The 16487-nt window shown below is 43.4% G+C and overlaps 1 protein-coding gene across 1 annotated transcript; it reads left to right on the top strand.

Annotated features, from left to right (window-relative positions):
* Window positions 1-1162: 1162 nt before the first annotated feature.
* On the top strand, window positions 1163-16264 carry LOC121760636 (alkane hydroxylase MAH1-like). The gene is made up of 3 exons (XM_042156277.1): window positions 1163-1280; window positions 14413-15602; window positions 15941-16264. Exons 1-3 carry the CDS (start codon window positions 1163-1165, stop codon window positions 16262-16264), a joined length of 1632 nt encoding a protein of 543 aa, XP_042012211.1.
* Window positions 16265-16487: the final 223 nt, after the last annotated feature.

The following is a 16487-nucleotide window of genomic DNA, read 5'->3' on the forward strand; positions in this document are numbered from 1 at the left end:
TATACTACAAAGCATTGTAGAGCATTGTAGTAAGTAGTATCTATTTTACAAATGATATATATGAAACATTACAAGATAAAAAATCATCAAATAAAACATAAACAAGTAGAAAATTTAAATTGGTCAGACAATTCTGACTCCCATATTCATTGTGTGGTACCAACAAAGCAGTATCCATCCTCCGTCGGTCATAAATCTTAATCTTAGGAGTGGATTAATTCGTTTTCCATGATTTCTTTTTCATGCTTCCAGGTTGTAAGTTTTTACACAGCCCCATTGATTTTTTCCTCCAAGATTTAACTCAATCCCCACTTCGTTGTCCTTTCCAATGTTACCATTCAACACATTTAACCTTGATTTACCTAATATGAGAGGCAATTCTTATCAATTTTGCTTCAATTTTTTCCTTCTTGTTTCCACTCAATACGACCCAAAAGTTTACATACGACTCCAACTCGAACAACACAATGTTTCATCGAATTATATGATTCAACACAAATTTTCTTCAGACAACAACCCAAAATTGAAACATTTAGATTCACAAACAAACAACATTTCAACACATAGAACAAACCTCAATTGGAATAAAGGGGCGGCGGACTAGCTAGTAGCCTGGGCAACGACGAGGCCGGTAACTGGCTTGTGGGGGTGAGCAGCGGCATTTCAGAACTGGGCGACGGCGGTTGGGCGGAGGCGGCGTGGAGTGGGGCGGTGAAATTTGGGGGAAATGAGAAATTTGGGAAGACGTGGATTTGTGAGGTAGGTTAAATGGAAAAATGTACAGTAAGTAAATTTATTTTTTATAATAGGATTATATTTAATTATAAAATTAGAAGTGCCATGAAATGAGTTTCTTTATTACACTTATTTCGAAATGTGGTATCACTGTTTGATATAAACGTGATAAAAGGTTGATGTAGTGATAGATGAACAATAATCACACCTTTAATGAAGTGTCATAAAGAAAGTGTGATGAAAAACTATTTTTCTAGTAGTGATAGACTTCATATATCACTAACTTATCATATTCATATTTTATTATAAAATTAATATGTAAAAATAAGACGCATGTGATAAGGCATATTTCATGCATCGGTTTAGAGGGTAAAATATAGGCTATTTGATTAGTTTCATGCGGAAATCGAGTGTTAATTGTTCAGGAATGCCGCTTGACCAAGGACAGCAATGCCAAACTGGTCAAGTTGTCGCAGAAGGCGAAAAAGGTCCAAAACAGTGTGGGTTGATCAAGTTGATGTGCAAGCAGTTAGCCGGAGACCACTGTGAAACAGAAAGAGGACACGTATAACCGATGCGCTGGAAAGGGATCATCAATCGGTTATCAAGGACCACGGCGAAACAGAAAAGGGGACACGTATAAGCTGACTCGACGGATAAGACGCGCAATTCCAGCAAGGACGAAGATTCTCTGCCAAAGTTGTTATCACAACTGGAAGTTTGTTATGAAGAGTCTATAAATAGAGGACGCATCGCCATAGAAAAGAGCTTCCAGCCCTTTAGTTCCGTCCTTTTTAGCTTCTGTTTCGTTCCTTTTAGAGAGTTAGCAATGATTAGCTAGAAAGTAAGAAGGAGTGCGACAGAAGGGAGAGCGACAGAGAAACCCAAATTTGTTCGGTGCCGTTTCATTTCCGACCGAAGACCTTTGGATTTATCGCTTTCTTACAATTCAGTTCTAGTTACTTAGTTAAATTATGTGTTTGTTACGTAGTTGAAAAATCATTCTTGTTTGTTTTCTGCACTTTCCAAGTTCTGTTCTGAATATTGTTTTGAATAAAAGTTATTTATTTTCGGAAATCTCGTCGACTGTTCTAGCTTAGTTCAGTTTTAAATTCCCAGATCCATTGTTTGAACTTGCATAATGTTGAATGATAAAGTATTTCGTAGAATCGTAGCAAGCTTAGGTAGTTAAGTCATTTATTTCAGTTTGTCGCTTACTTGATCAGTTCACTTTTTTTCCAGCATGATATGTCACTTGATCAAGTAGATAGTGTACATTCTTCCTAGCTTAATCCAGTAGTTTAAAAACTCCCAACTTAAAGCGTGGCCGCAACCAAAGGCCTGTTCACTAAACACACACTCAACGCACCAGCTTCTCTGTAGGATCGACCCCGTACTTGCCGCTTACTGTTGCATGTTAGGGAGTTATAAATAATTTTGAAAGAGAGAGAGGCGCCATGATCAAGTTGCAACGACATTTGCAAACTGATCCACCCGATCGGTTATCTTTCCATATAACTTGATCGGTCTCTTCTGCCTCTTTCCAACATGTCCTAGTAATTTTTTCAACTCAATTTGTCTATATTCTTAAAAATCAAAGCCAAGTTAAATGGCTTCAATTAATAGGGAATGAAAGAAATATTGAACTTTAATATCATTTGCCCAGCATATTTCCTCTGCCATTTTAGTTGATGTTTCTTTTGGACGCTAAATTTGACAAAATTATATTTAGAGAGAATAAATTTGAAGAGCTGTAATATAGTATGATTAAAGAGTATTTATAATAATAATTATATAGAGTCATGTTAACGTGCAAATAACACTTTAAAATGCATAACTAAGATTAATTAATGTCATTAAATTTTAAAATGAGTGGCAAAATTAAAGCTCTCAATATCGTAAACAATATATCAGCAATAGAGTACAATCATCATTAACGCGTCGTAGTGCAGTTGACAGTGCGGATCTGTGGTTACCTTTAGGTTACGGATGGAAGACTTTCGGTCTTAATCCGCAAACCCGGTCGAGCAGGATTAGTCAGATTCCGCCAAAGGCAGAATCGGTACACATGTGATCAAACCAAAAAAATAAAGTAAAATATATGAAAATTTAAATAAAAATTATCAAATTTCATCGTCTAAACAAATGCAATTAGGGTCTCATTGAATCCTAATAAATTTAACTTGAATTTTAAATTTTATTAAGTATCAAATATAATTAAATAATTTTACCTTTAATTATCATACTTTATTTTACACGTTAAAATATTATATTCCCCTAATCCCATAGAAATAGGTCATATTTTTTTTTTCATCCGTCCCATAGAAATCGTCTTTATCCATTTATGACAATATTTTTCTTCTTCTCTTTTACTTTTATGGGCTCTACCATCCATTACAAGATTTCAATTACTTTTTCTCATATTCTCTTACTTTATCAATTACGCATTAAACTCGTGCTAATCCTAAATGACTTATTTCTATGGGAAGTCGCGAGTGCATATGAGGTATTAACAATAAGCACGATTATATTAATCTTATTTGTATAATATAGGTTTTAATTAGTTCATGGTCCAACTCGTATGTACCATAATTTTTATTAAATTTATATTCGATTTTTAAAAAAATTAATTCAAAAAATCAGAAAGTGTTTAAACCAACCGCCACCAATTCATGATGAACTAGCCGAGTGTAGCCAGAAATTTAATATTGTGGCCTACTCTACCTACAACCAATTGTACGGTAATTTATTAATTATATCAATGTTACCGAAAATATTTGTAGTATTTAGTAGGAAGTGGCGGACGCAGGAATAAATTTTGGCAGAGGCTTCACTAAAAAATCTTGGCAGGGGACACACATATTATATATATATATATATATATATATATATATATATATTATAAAAAAAATAATAATAAAAATTCTAAAAATAAATAAATATCTAATACATAAAATTAATCCAAAACAAGTTTGGCAAAAAGAATAATACAGTTTGCTAAAGTGGCGGCAACTGAATTCTACGTGTTTTCATCGATTGAAAACGCTGCAGGATCGGCTCGTTATTAATCGTTGAAAAAATATCCTTCTTAGAGCATCTCCAGTGGTTCTGGACATGCAATAGCACTCCCATAGCCTTGCCACTGCCACATCATCAGCACTAAAATCCTCCTGCCACATCATCTGGACATACAACTGGACATGCAATAGCCCTCCCATAGCCTATCCACATCACTAATAACAATTGTATAATTTAATTTACAATCGTAGCAACATACATAATTTAATTTACGAGACAAATACAGGAAAATTGAATAATACTATTAAAATTTAAAAAGTAAAATAATTTAAAAAAAAGTACATTAATTTTAAAAAAAAGTACAAAAATTAAAAAGTACAATAAAAAAATTACATAAAAATCACTCATCGTCGCCGTCCTCGCCTCCGTCGTCGCTGCCGCCGCCTCCGTCGCCACCAACGCCGTGGCTACTCCCGCCGGTATCCCTCTGCAACCCCTCCAATTCTTCACGCATGCTCCGGAGCAATACGCGAAGATAAGCCTTCTCCTCGGGGTCCACCGCCGTCCGGAAGTCGGCTAACGTCTTCACCATTTGAGCGCGCGTTTGTTGACGCGGGAAGAATTTGAGCTCCTCGGTGGACCTGCCGAGGTGGGATGCCGACTGGACCTCCTGGGAACTTGGGGTGCCCTCCCTCGCATCCTTTTGCGCCCGCCTTTGGCCAACCGGGCGAGGTCGGCGACCGAACGAACGAGGGGTCGGGACCTCCTGGGGCGTCTCGGGGAGGTCGTGGGAACCACCGCTGCTGCCGCTATAATCACCGGTATAGTTCAGTTTCTGCTTCTTCGGCCAGCCAGCATCGACACCTGCCCGGAATTTCTCCGACTCGTTGAGCACAAGGTAGCAGTTCGAGTAGGTGAACTCATAGTACTTCCCGGGATCCGGGTAGGCTCTCTCCGCAATCCTCCTGCAGTCTTCCTCTGTTTGGCCACTGGTCCGCATGCGGAGGGCGTTGGCGTACAAACCCGAAAATTGAGAGACGGCAGACCTGATTCGGTCCCAACACTTCCGGCACTCCTCCCCGGTACGCGGTCTTCCTTCAGGGCAAAATGCCCTGTAGGCTGCGGCTATCTTGGCCCACAAGTTGACGATAAATATAGTGTTTCGAAAAATTAAAAAAAAAATTAAAAATCTGACGCCGATCCGGGGCCCTACAATGGCGCCGTGAGGATCGGCGTGAGAATCGGCGTCAGCCCAAGAATCGGCATGGGCATGCCGATTTTGACGCCGATTTCACCGACGCCACTCGCAATGGTTCGGCGTCAGCACTGGCGTCCGCAAAAAATCGGCGTGCCGGTGACGCCGCCGCCATTGGAGATGCTCTCAATGTACACAACTAGACTGTCATTCATCCACTCGTCTCTCATTCAAATTCGTAAATCAGTCTTGATAGTCTTCATTGCAGAAAATGATATGCAACTTCCGCCTTACGAGTATTTGCTCGAAATACATTTGCCACATTGTGCCTTTGATCTTGAAAAGCTTCAAACTGAATTCGAGCATTATTGTGACAACTATTTGCAGCCCCACCATGTTGATTTAATTTTTCTAGTGCATTTTTTCAATTGTTAAAGTCTGTCTTTGTAAAAGCATCTTCTGCATATCGACCTCCTGTATCTGATTGCTTGAAAAGATAGCACCAAAAGCAAAAGGCTGCATTTTTTGATTCACTATACTCTAACCATGGAAATTTTGTAAATCAAGCATCTTGAAAACTTCTTTCTTGAATACCATATTTCTTTTTCGGATATGTATTCCCAATTAGTTGGCAAGGACCTTAACCAAATACTCTCTCCGTACTATATCCCGAATAGCAACATCAAAAGCCTATATGGACTTTCGTTTTCCTGGATCAACATCAATATCATTCCAATCCAATTCAACTTCTATTGCTGACTGATTTTCTACTGATTCAACAATTCTAGCACTTGAAGAAGATGAAGAACCACCACTTTGGATTTTTTTAAAGTAACGTTCCATCTTCTGTATTAGCAATTTAGCAAATTAGTTCAATAAATCACAAAATACTATGCAAATAAAAGTTATGAATCTAAAGTATCTAGCACATTGCAAAAGAAAAGGAAAAACTGACCTTACTCTACCAATTAAAGTTGTGAAGAAGACAAGTAATTCTCTTTTGGAAATTGTGGGAGAAGTTTCATTTTTTTTGTTCCGCCGTTTGGAAAACTGTGAATGGGGTAGGGCTAGATAAAGACAAATCCTTTTAATTTTTTAATTAATATATCTGCCATGAAACCTAACACCTGCCGTCAAATAGGGAATATGGCAGTACTTTTTCTGCTTTTATTATTTTATTCATTTAAGTTTAATGGCTCTTACTATTCATCGTCTTCCTCTTCTCAACTCCATTATTGGGAAGTTTTTATTTATAATTTTAATTTTCAGCCCCTCCTTTTCAGTAAACCTCTAATAATTTAGACATCAAAGCTATTAACTTGGCGATTCGAATTTTTTTTAAAAAATTTGCAATAGAAATTTTTAAAAAAAATGATTTGGGAGGGGCCACCTCCACCACCCGCGTCCGCCACTGGGGGTTTAAGAAAGAGATGAGTAATAAGAGAAAATGAATTCGAATATTAGTGATAAAAGCTAGATTGTCGAGAAAAGCAACATCAACATTGAAAGAATTATTGAAAGAAGTGCAATGCCTTTAATTTATGGCATGCCACGTAATTATCAATTACCACAAAAAAAATCCAATTAATTACATATACGTATAGAGTGTTGGGGGTGTTTTCAATGCCCATATAGGATGATCGGTTTCAACTACTCATACCTAATTAAATCCCCATGACCGCGAACTTGTGTTAGTAAAAAACCGTTTGTTTAAAGTAGTTTGAATTAGTGGAGCACGATGTGAATTAACGGATAAGCTACCTTGCTAATCTAGAACCAACTAAAGCATGAAATGCAACCATCACATTATTTTATTTAATCCAATTTTAATCTTTATATATATTCTTACACTCCAAATCATCAATGCATTCCCTTCCTAAACCATAAATACAGCCACTATACTTTGGTTCCTCTCATACACCAATTTTATCACAAAACATATACTACTACTATCACTCAATCAAGATGGTTTCTGATGGAGTACGTACTAAGCAAATACTAAACAAGCCCAACAGCAGTAAAGCCCAAGAAAGAGTATCAGTTCGGCATGGCTAAAGAGTATCAGTCCGGCATGACTCATGAGTTCAGTTCGGCACAACCACAGAGTTCGGCCCCAGCCTACAGCTCGGTAAAAGCCAACCAATCAAACTCTGCTCTCTGGTCGGCATCAAGCTCTACTCTCAGATCGGCAAAAGCTGCTCGGCAATAATTCAGCAGTCCGGTCTCAATATTCGACCGAACTAGGAAATAGTGGACTCATGCAAGATTTCCACCTCCGCTACACCGACGATCTATTTAGTGGTGTCAAGCAGTCATTAACTCATGCAGGATAGTGGACCCATGCAAGGTCGCCACGACCTCCACGACATCCACTACCTAATAAATGCTGCATGCCACGATCTTGGTTCAATGTATAAATAGAACCTAGGTCAGATAGATAGGCTTCCTTCTGTTAACTTCTGTTAAGCTCTCTAGAGAGAAAATAGCAAATAGCAAGTCTGTATTGTTAGCTGTAGAAAACAGATCAAGCAATACAACTCTGCCCTTTTTTCTTCCCGTGGACGTAGATTTACCTCAGTAAATCGAACCACGTAAATCTCTGTGTGTTGATCTTCCTTTATTTTTACGAGCATTCATCACCATCAAAAATTCGCGGATTCGCCACTGGCGCCGTCTGTGGGAAAAAGAGAACCAAATTTGTGATAAAGCGAATTTTTGACCCTTTTTCCACCCCAAAAAAAAAAAAGAAATGCATACCAGATCACATACCACCCGTAATACCGTTCGTGATCACCGTGAGGAAGCTAGTCCAGCTCGCAGGTCTGAAAAACGGCCTCGGGAGACATCTACCTCCGGTTCTCACGAAGGAGGAACAAGCCACTCCAGGAGTCATCGCACCGAGTCTTCCCAGCAGCCCGATTTAAATGAAGCTGTCAAGCTGTTCTTGGCCGAGAAGCAGGAGGAGTTCTTAACCTTCCTGCAGAAGAGCCAACAGCCGGAGAAGACAACGGCGGATTCTCCCTCTTCATCCAGACATGAAAGTTACTACCGCAGTAGTGACGTGTCTTCCAGGAGAAAGAATCCTCAACCCCGACATGTTCCTGTTCCTCCTCGGTACCGGAACCACAGGAGAACTTCATCTCCTCCGTACCGAAGAGATGTCGGGTTCGCCATGTACGGAGCATTAAAGACTCCGTTCTCAGACGACATCACCCGAACTCCTTTGCCGCGGAACTACCGGACACCGTCAATGACTTATGACGGGCTAGAGGATCCTCATGACTTCTTGGGACGCTATCAATATAATATGGCGAACCAGGGTCTCAATGAGGTCCATATGTGCAAGCTGTTCCCCGAGCTGCTCATTGGGAACGCCAGAAGGTGGTTCGACAGCCTTCCTCAAGGCAGCATTAGATCCTACCGAGATCTAATGGATGCTTTCCACCGGAGGTTCTTTCAGAAAGCGGAAGCCCGGATCACTTCGGCTCAGCTGCTTTCCATTCGTCAAGGTCGCGACGAAAAAATCAGCGACTTTATGACAAGATTCCACAAGGAATGCCTGCAAGTAGACGATCTCAACGATCTGCTTATCATCTCGGCATTCCAAAATGGAATCCTGCCCGGAGCTCTCTACCGGAAGCTCGTTGAGTGCGGTCCGCAGACAGCTCAGGAAATGTGGGACATTGCGGACCAGTACTCCCGGGCCGATGAGGCAGACCGTCGCAAACGGTCGTTAGACAGCTCATCGTCCCGAGAAGACAGAAGGAAGCCCGATCATAGCGATCGGGGGCATCCTCGCCGGACTCCATTTGAAAGAATTCAAAAGGCTCCGGTGCAAGACAGATTGGGACCCCGTCTCAATCCCGAGAAGCCGCCCGCTCAGTTCGTACCGCTGAACAAGTCAAGAGCGGAAATTTTCGAACTACATTCCGATATGTTCGAAAGACCAAAGCGGATGACGAAATCAGCCGCACGGCGACCTCAGGATCAATATTGCTCCTTCCATCAAACCCACGGTCACGATACCGAGGAATGCCGAGATTTGGCTGCAGGTATTGATGTTCTTGTGAAAACAGGAACGTTAAAAAAATACCAAAGCAAGCAGCCGAAAAAGAACAAAAGGCAGAGAGGTGCGAACTGCAATCCTCAGGATCCGAAAAAGCATGAGGATTCCGAAGACGACGACGAGCCGCAATATGATGGAGTAATCCAGACTATTGATGCTCTCCCTGCCGGGAAGACTAAGTCGTCCCTAAAAGCAGAACGCAGAGGTTCCAATCAAGAGGAGCCAACACATAAAAGGCTGAAGAAAGACGAAGTGATTACATTTTCAGATGCCGATCCCGTCCCAGCCATCTCTCCTCACCAAGACGCTATTGTCATTCACGCCGGAGTGGCAAACAAACTGATCCACAGAGTATTTGTGGATACAGGAGCGTCAGTCAGCATTCTTTTTAAAGAATGTTTCGATAAAATGGAAGTGGATCCAGCTCGGCTCAGTCCGGCTCCACTTCCTCTGAAAAGTTTCGCCCAGGAGGACACTCGCCCTGAAGGTATTATCAGCCTTCCGATCACGGTGGGAAAAGCGCCTACAAGCTCCAATACGATGATCGAGTTCTTTGTGGTGAAAGCTCGGTCCCCGTACAACATCATCCTGGGGAGAGACTGGCTCAACACAGTTCGGGCCGTTTGCTCTACTTATCACCTCACCATCAAGATCCCCACTAAAGGTGGGATAGCGGTCATCCGAGGTGATCAAAAGAGAGCAAAAGAATGTCTGCAGATTGCGCTTAAAAGTGCCGAGCAATCAGTTCGGCACCATCAAGCATAGCAATCACAGCAACCGGAGTCAGAGGCAAGCGAGATGACCGAAGTCACTTCAGAGCCGAACTCAATGACCGTTCAGTTATACGAAGATGATCCATCCAGAACGGTCAAGGTCGGCTTCGCAGGAACGCCTCTACTCCGGGAAAAGACCATTCAGCTCCTCAAGGAGTACAAAGATGTCTTTGCATGGTCTCCGTTGGACATGACCGGAGTGCCCCCCGAGGTAATCACTCATCGGTTAAATATTGATCCTTCAATCCGGCCAGTAAAACAGAAGCAAAGACTCTTTGCGGCAGAAAGAAGCCAAGTCATCCATGACGAAGTCCGCCAATTACTAAAAGCGGATGTACTATTCGAGGTGAAATATCCTTCTTGGGTGGCCAATCCTGTGATGATCAAGAAAAAAGGAGGAGGATGGCGGATGTGCATAGATTTTACCGATCTAAACAAGCACTGTCCAAAAGATTGCTATCCCCTTCCGAATATAGATAAAAAAGTAGAAGCTTTGATCGGCTTCGAAATTTTCTGTTTTCTTGATTTATACAAAGGATATCACCAAGTGTTGATGGATAAGAGTGACGCTCCGAAAACAGCTTTCATTACCGATTTCGGCATTTTCGCTTATAAAAAGATGCCATTCGGTTTAAAGAATGCCGGAGCCACTTATCAAAGGATGGTAGACAAGCTTTTTCGGCACCTAATCGGGAAACAGGTTGAAGTGTATGTCGACGACATAGTTGTCAAAAGCAAAAGCACTTCGGAGTACGAAGGCAACCTCAAATCCACTCTCGACGTGCTCCGAAAAGCCAACCTCAAACTCAACCCCCAAAAATGTACCTTTTTGGTAGATTCAGGAAAATTTCTGGGTTGTTGGGTTTCAAAGGACGGACTCAAGGCAAATCCCTCAAAAGTTCAAGTCGTTCAGCACATGGCAATGCCGAAGTCCATACATGACGTGCAAAGGCTAACCGGATGTCTAGCCGCACTGAATCGATTCCTTTCCCAAGCAGCCGAAAAGCAACTGCCGTTCTTCAAGGTGTTGAAAAAGGCACCCAAGTTCGAGTGGGGAGCCGAGCAGAAAAAGGCCTTTGACGAGCTCAAAAGTTATCTAGCCGAGCTTCCTATTCTCTCTGCTCCAACCGAAGCCGAAGTAATATTCTTATACTTAGCGGCATCAGATCAAACCATCAGCGCAGTGCTTGTACGAGAAGAAGGCCTAAAGCAGTTTCCCATCTACTTTACAAGCCGAGCATTAAGAGGTCCAGAAACAAGGTATCAACCTCTGGAAAAAATTGCTCTGGCGTTAGTAAATGCAGCAAGGAGACTGCGGCCATACTTCTATGCTCACAAGGTATGCGTCTTAACCGATCTGCCTCTTCGGCAAGTTTTGACCAAGCCAGAAGCTTCAGGCAGAATCGCCAAATGGGCCATAGAGCTGGGAGAACACTCAATCGAGTACCTACCTCGGAAAGCCATCAAGGGACAAGCCTTGGCAGATTTTCTTACAGAGGCCAAGTTCGATCAAGCAATCCCTGTCATTGCCGAACAGAAAAATTCTGCCAATGCCGAACTAGCACAGCCCTTGGAATCCGAGGTAGAGCCGCCAGACTGCTGGAGCGCATTCGTAGATGGAGCTTCAAACAAGATGGGAAGTGGAGCTGGTATTTTACTCGTCGCTCCCGACGGACACGAGGTAATCTACTCACTTCGGTTCCTATTCCCCACTACTAATAATGAAGCCGAGTACGAAGCCCTCCTTGCCGGACTCCAGTTAGCGCAAAGTCTGTTCGTCAAATCTCTCAAAGTCCATTGTGATTCACAAGTCATAGTAAATCACATGTTGGGTACAAGTGAAGCTCGTGACGAGAGAATGAAGAAGTATTTGGACAAAGCGCAAAGCATCAGCCGAAGTTTCTCCTATTTTCGGATAATCCGCGTTCCCAGAGCGGAAAATAGCCGAGCAGATACCTTAAGTAAGTTGGCCTCAGATCCGAGCTCAAAGGCGGAAGAATTAATGCATCGAAGCATTGATGAAGCCGAGGTACATTCAGTATCCAGCTCGCCGAACTGGATGACGCCGATCTTGCAGTATCTGGATCAAGGACAATTGCCCGAGGATAAGAGAGAAGCTCGGAAGATCACGTGCCGAGCACTCCGGTACGAACTTCATGAAGGAGTCCTCTTTAGAAAGTCTTACCTCCAGCCGTTATTGCGGTGCGTAGGACCAGAAGAGACGGACTACATCCTCAGAGAAGTTCATGAAGGATCGTGCGGCAGCCACATCGGAGCTAGAGCTTTAGCTAAAAAAGTTCTAAGATGGGGATATTACTGGCCAACCTTGGTACAAGAAGCAGTGCAACTCGTCAAGACATGCCCGAAGTGCCAAATCCATGCAAATATCCCAAGGATGCCGCAGACCGATCTATCCACTATGCAAAGCCCTTGGCCTTTCATGCAATGGGGCATAGACATAGTGGGACCACTTCCTCAAGCTCCTCGGCAAATGAAATTCCTAATCGTTGCCGTGGACTACTTCACGAAGTGGGTGGAAGCTGAACCATTAGCTGCGATAACGAGCTCAAAGGCATTGGACTTCGTCTGGAAGAACATAGTGTGCCGATTTGGCATACCCCACATCCTCATCTCGGATAACGGGACTCAGTTCACCGACAAGACGTTCAAGAATTGGTGCCAAGAGCTGAATATTCAACAGCGGTTCACTTCGGTCTCTCATCCACAAGCAAACGGACAAACGGAGGTAACAAATCGTATCCTGGTGAAAGGGTTAAAAGCTCGGTTAGAACAAGCCAAAGGACAATGGGTAGAAAATCTCCCTCAAGTCCTATGGTCCTACCGAACTACACCCACAACCTCCAACGGTGAAACTCCGTACAGTCTGGTATACGGCACTGAAGCCGTGATTCCGGTGGAGATCGGCGTACCCAGTCCCCGAACTCTAAATTTCTCCTCAGAAATGAATGACGACGGACTGAGAGCCGAGCTAGATCTTGCCGAAGAAAGAAGAGAATTGGCATGCATAAAAGCAGCCAAGTACAAGGAGCAAGTAGCCCGGTATTACAACCAAAGGGTGAAGAAGCTGCAATTTCAAGTGGGAGATCTCGTCCTGAGAAACAACGAAGTAAGCCGAGCAGAAAAGCTGGGCAAGCTCGAACCCACATGGGAAGGTCCGTATCGGGTGTCAGAAGTCCTCGGCAAAGGGTCTTACAAATTGGCTCACATGTCAGGAGAACAGGTACCCCGAACATGGCACATTTCCAACCTCAAAAAGTTCCATTTGTAAGAGACAGTCCGGTCAGTCAGTCTTGAGTCCTGTTTGCTCAATGTGCTTTATTTTGTTTGCTTGGTCTTTATTTGTCTCTGTGCGTTTTGTCTGTGTGTTTTGTCTGTCTCTGTGTGTGTCGTCTCTTACAAATGTTACTGAGGTATCTTGTTCTTCGAAGGCTGATCCCCTTCTTAGAACATATACAAGCACACGATTGTGAGTCAAAGCTTCTACAGAAGATACAAGACCACAATTCAGCTTAAACAAGCAGTTCGTCTGAAACGAGCTGCAATAAGCCAACGATTGTGAAGTCCAAGCTTCTAAAGAGGATACAAGACCACAATTCAGCTTAAGAATCAAGCACTTCGTCTGAAACGAACTGCAACAAAAGTCTGATTCTCGCGATAAAACTTGCCTGAATTAGGACTAGGGAAAGTCCGATCCACGCGATAAAACTCGCCGAATTAGGACAAGGGAAAGTCCGATCCCCAAATTAGGACAACGGAAACTTCGATCCGAGCGATAAAACTCGCCAAATTAGGACACAAACCAAGTCCGGTCAAAGAAGAGTTCACTTCATCAGACCGAGGACAAACATCAACTTACCCCGTACCTTTATCCAGAATGCTGAAGTGATTCACTTCACTTTTCGGGGGGGGTAGTGATGGAGTACGTACTAAGCAAATACTAAACAAGCCCAACAGCAGTAAAGCCCAAGAAAGAGTATCAGTTCGGCATGGCTAAAGAGTATCAGTCCGGCATGACTCATGAGTTCAGTTCGGCACAACCACAGAGTTCGGCCCCAGCCTACAGCTCGGTAAAAGCCAACCAATCAAACTCTGCTCTCTGGTCGGCATCAAGCTCTACTCTCAGATCGGCAAAAGCTGCTCGGCAATAATTCAGCAGTCCGGTCTCAATATTCGACCGAACTAGGAAATAGTGGACTCATGCAAGATTTCCACCTCCGCTACACCGACGATCTATTTAGTGGTGTCAAGCAGTCATTAACTCATGCAGGATAGTGGACCCATGCAAGGTCGCCACGACCTCCACGACATCCACTACCTAATAAATGCTGCATGCCACGATCTTGGTTCAATGTATAAATAGAACCTAGGTCAGATAGATAGGCTTCCTTCTGTTAACTTCTGTTAAGCTCTCTAGAGAGAAAATAGCAAATAGCAAGTCTGTATTGTTAGCTGTAGAAAACAGATCAAGCAATACAACTCTGCCCTTTTTTCTTCCCGTGGACGTAGATTTACCTCAGTAAATCGAACCACGTAAATCTCTGTGTGTTGATCTTCCTTTATTTTTACGAGCATTCATCACCATCAAAAATTCGCGGATTCGCCAGTTTCAATAGGCTATCCAGAAATGTTATTATCATTAGCATGCCTTTTCTTAATTTGGTGCTGCAAAAACATGAATGGCCTGCCTTGGAACTGGCCCTTGCTCGGTATGCTCCCGAGCCTATTCTGCCACGTCCACAGGGTCCACGACCGCTGCGTGGACCTTCTGGGCGCTGTTGGCGGGACCTTCCTCCTCCGAGGCCACTGGCTCGCTGATATGGACATCGTCATCACGGCCGATCCCGCCAACGTCCACTTTGTCATGAGTTCAAACTTCGCCAACTTCCCTAAAGGCCCCGAGTTCAAGAAAATCTTCGACGTCCTCGGAGACGGAATATTCAATTCCGACTCCGAGGCCTGGAGCGCCCAGAGGAAGCACGCCCGCTTCCTCATCAGCCACCACCGGTTCAGAAAATTCCTTATCAGGACGACAATGGAGAAGATCGAGTCCGGCCTCGTCCCTGTGCTTGACCACTTTTCGAGCAACGGTATTGTGTTCGATTTGCAAGATTTGTACCAAAGGCTCACGTTCGACACCACGTGTAGATTGGTGACCGGTTTCGACCCGGGATGTTTGTCGGTTGAGCTGCCCGACGTCCCGTTCTCGCGGGCTATGGACGAGGCGGAGGAGGCCATATTCATGCGCCATTGCTTGCCGGAGACGGTGTGGAGGCTTCAGCGGTTTCTCGGGATCGGACACGAGAAGCAGATGACTCGGGCGCGGGGCGTGCTCGACCGAGTCATAAACAATTACATATCGATGAAGCGCGATGAGTTGTTGAAATATGGTGGAGACAGAGGTGAAGAGGGGATTGATCTGCTGACGTCGTACATCAATGGATCGGAGGCGGAGGCGGAGGCGGGGATGGATTGCAATGATGACGGGTTCCTGAGGGACACGATCCTGAACCTGATGATCGCGGGGCGGGACACCACCAGCTCCGCGCTCACGTGGTTCACGTGGCTTGTGGCGAGGCACCCGGAGGTAGAGAGAAGGATTCGGGAGGAGCTGGACGGGGTGGCCGGGGGAGGGAAGTGGCGGCTATTTGGGGCGGAGGAGGTTCGGAGCCTGGTGTACCTGCACTGCGCGCTTCTAGAGACGCTGAGGCTGTACCCACCGGTTCCGTTCCAGCACAAGGCCCCCGTGGAGCCCGTGGTGCTTCCGAGTGGGCAATGTGTAAACCCGAGTATGAAGGTAATGATAGAAATCCATATGGTTCTATCGTAAAACTAATTAGTGATAATGAAACTTAGGGATGTAATCAATTCAAATACAAACTCTATATATTTTACAAACTTCAAATTATAATATGTACCGTTAGATTTCAAGATTAGATGTCTACAAATGACAAATAACGTTAAACAGAAAATGTCAACGTTGTCGACACATTTTCTGTTGGTTGACATCAGATCTTGAAATCTAACGGTCTAGATCATAGTTTAGAGTTTGTAGGAAAGAATCGAAAGGTGTAGTTTACTTTTTATCGCTACCAATGAAAATTGTATAGTTGTGTCTAAATATATCTCCAACAGGTGATGTTCTCGCTCTACGCGATGGGGCGGATGGAGTACATATGGGGGCCGGATGCTGGAGAGTTTAAGCCGGAGAGGTGGATAACGGAGAGGGGCACGGTGAGATACGAGCCCTCGTACAAGTTCTTGGCCTTCAATGCGGGGCCGAGGACTTGTCTAGGGAAAGAAATTGCTCTGACGCAGTTGAAATCGGTGGCTGCAGCTATCATCCATAACTACGAGGTGGAGGTGGTGAAGGGTCACCCCGTTGCCCCTAATGTGTCTGTTATTCTATACATAAAGCATGGGTTCAAGGTTAAGGTTAACAGGAGATGGACTAGTTGAAATTGTGGTCATTTTTGGAATATTGTTGTATATGTTTGTTCTTTTTATGATTAATTATTTTTTATTTGTGATACCCATTGTATTCTTTTGTTTTATTGTTTCATATGTGGATCTTTATTTGCAAATAAAGATGATTTTGTGAAAGTTTTGGATGACAAGCGGATTCTAATTAGTTGTTGCAAAATTGCTACTTTTCGTTGCTATATGCAGAATACACGTAATA

Source organism: Salvia splendens, chromosome 13 (assembly GCF_004379255.2).
Source record: "Salvia splendens isolate huo1 chromosome 13, SspV2, whole genome shotgun sequence".
Taxonomy (NCBI): Eukaryota; Viridiplantae; Streptophyta; class Magnoliopsida; order Lamiales; family Lamiaceae; genus Salvia; species Salvia splendens.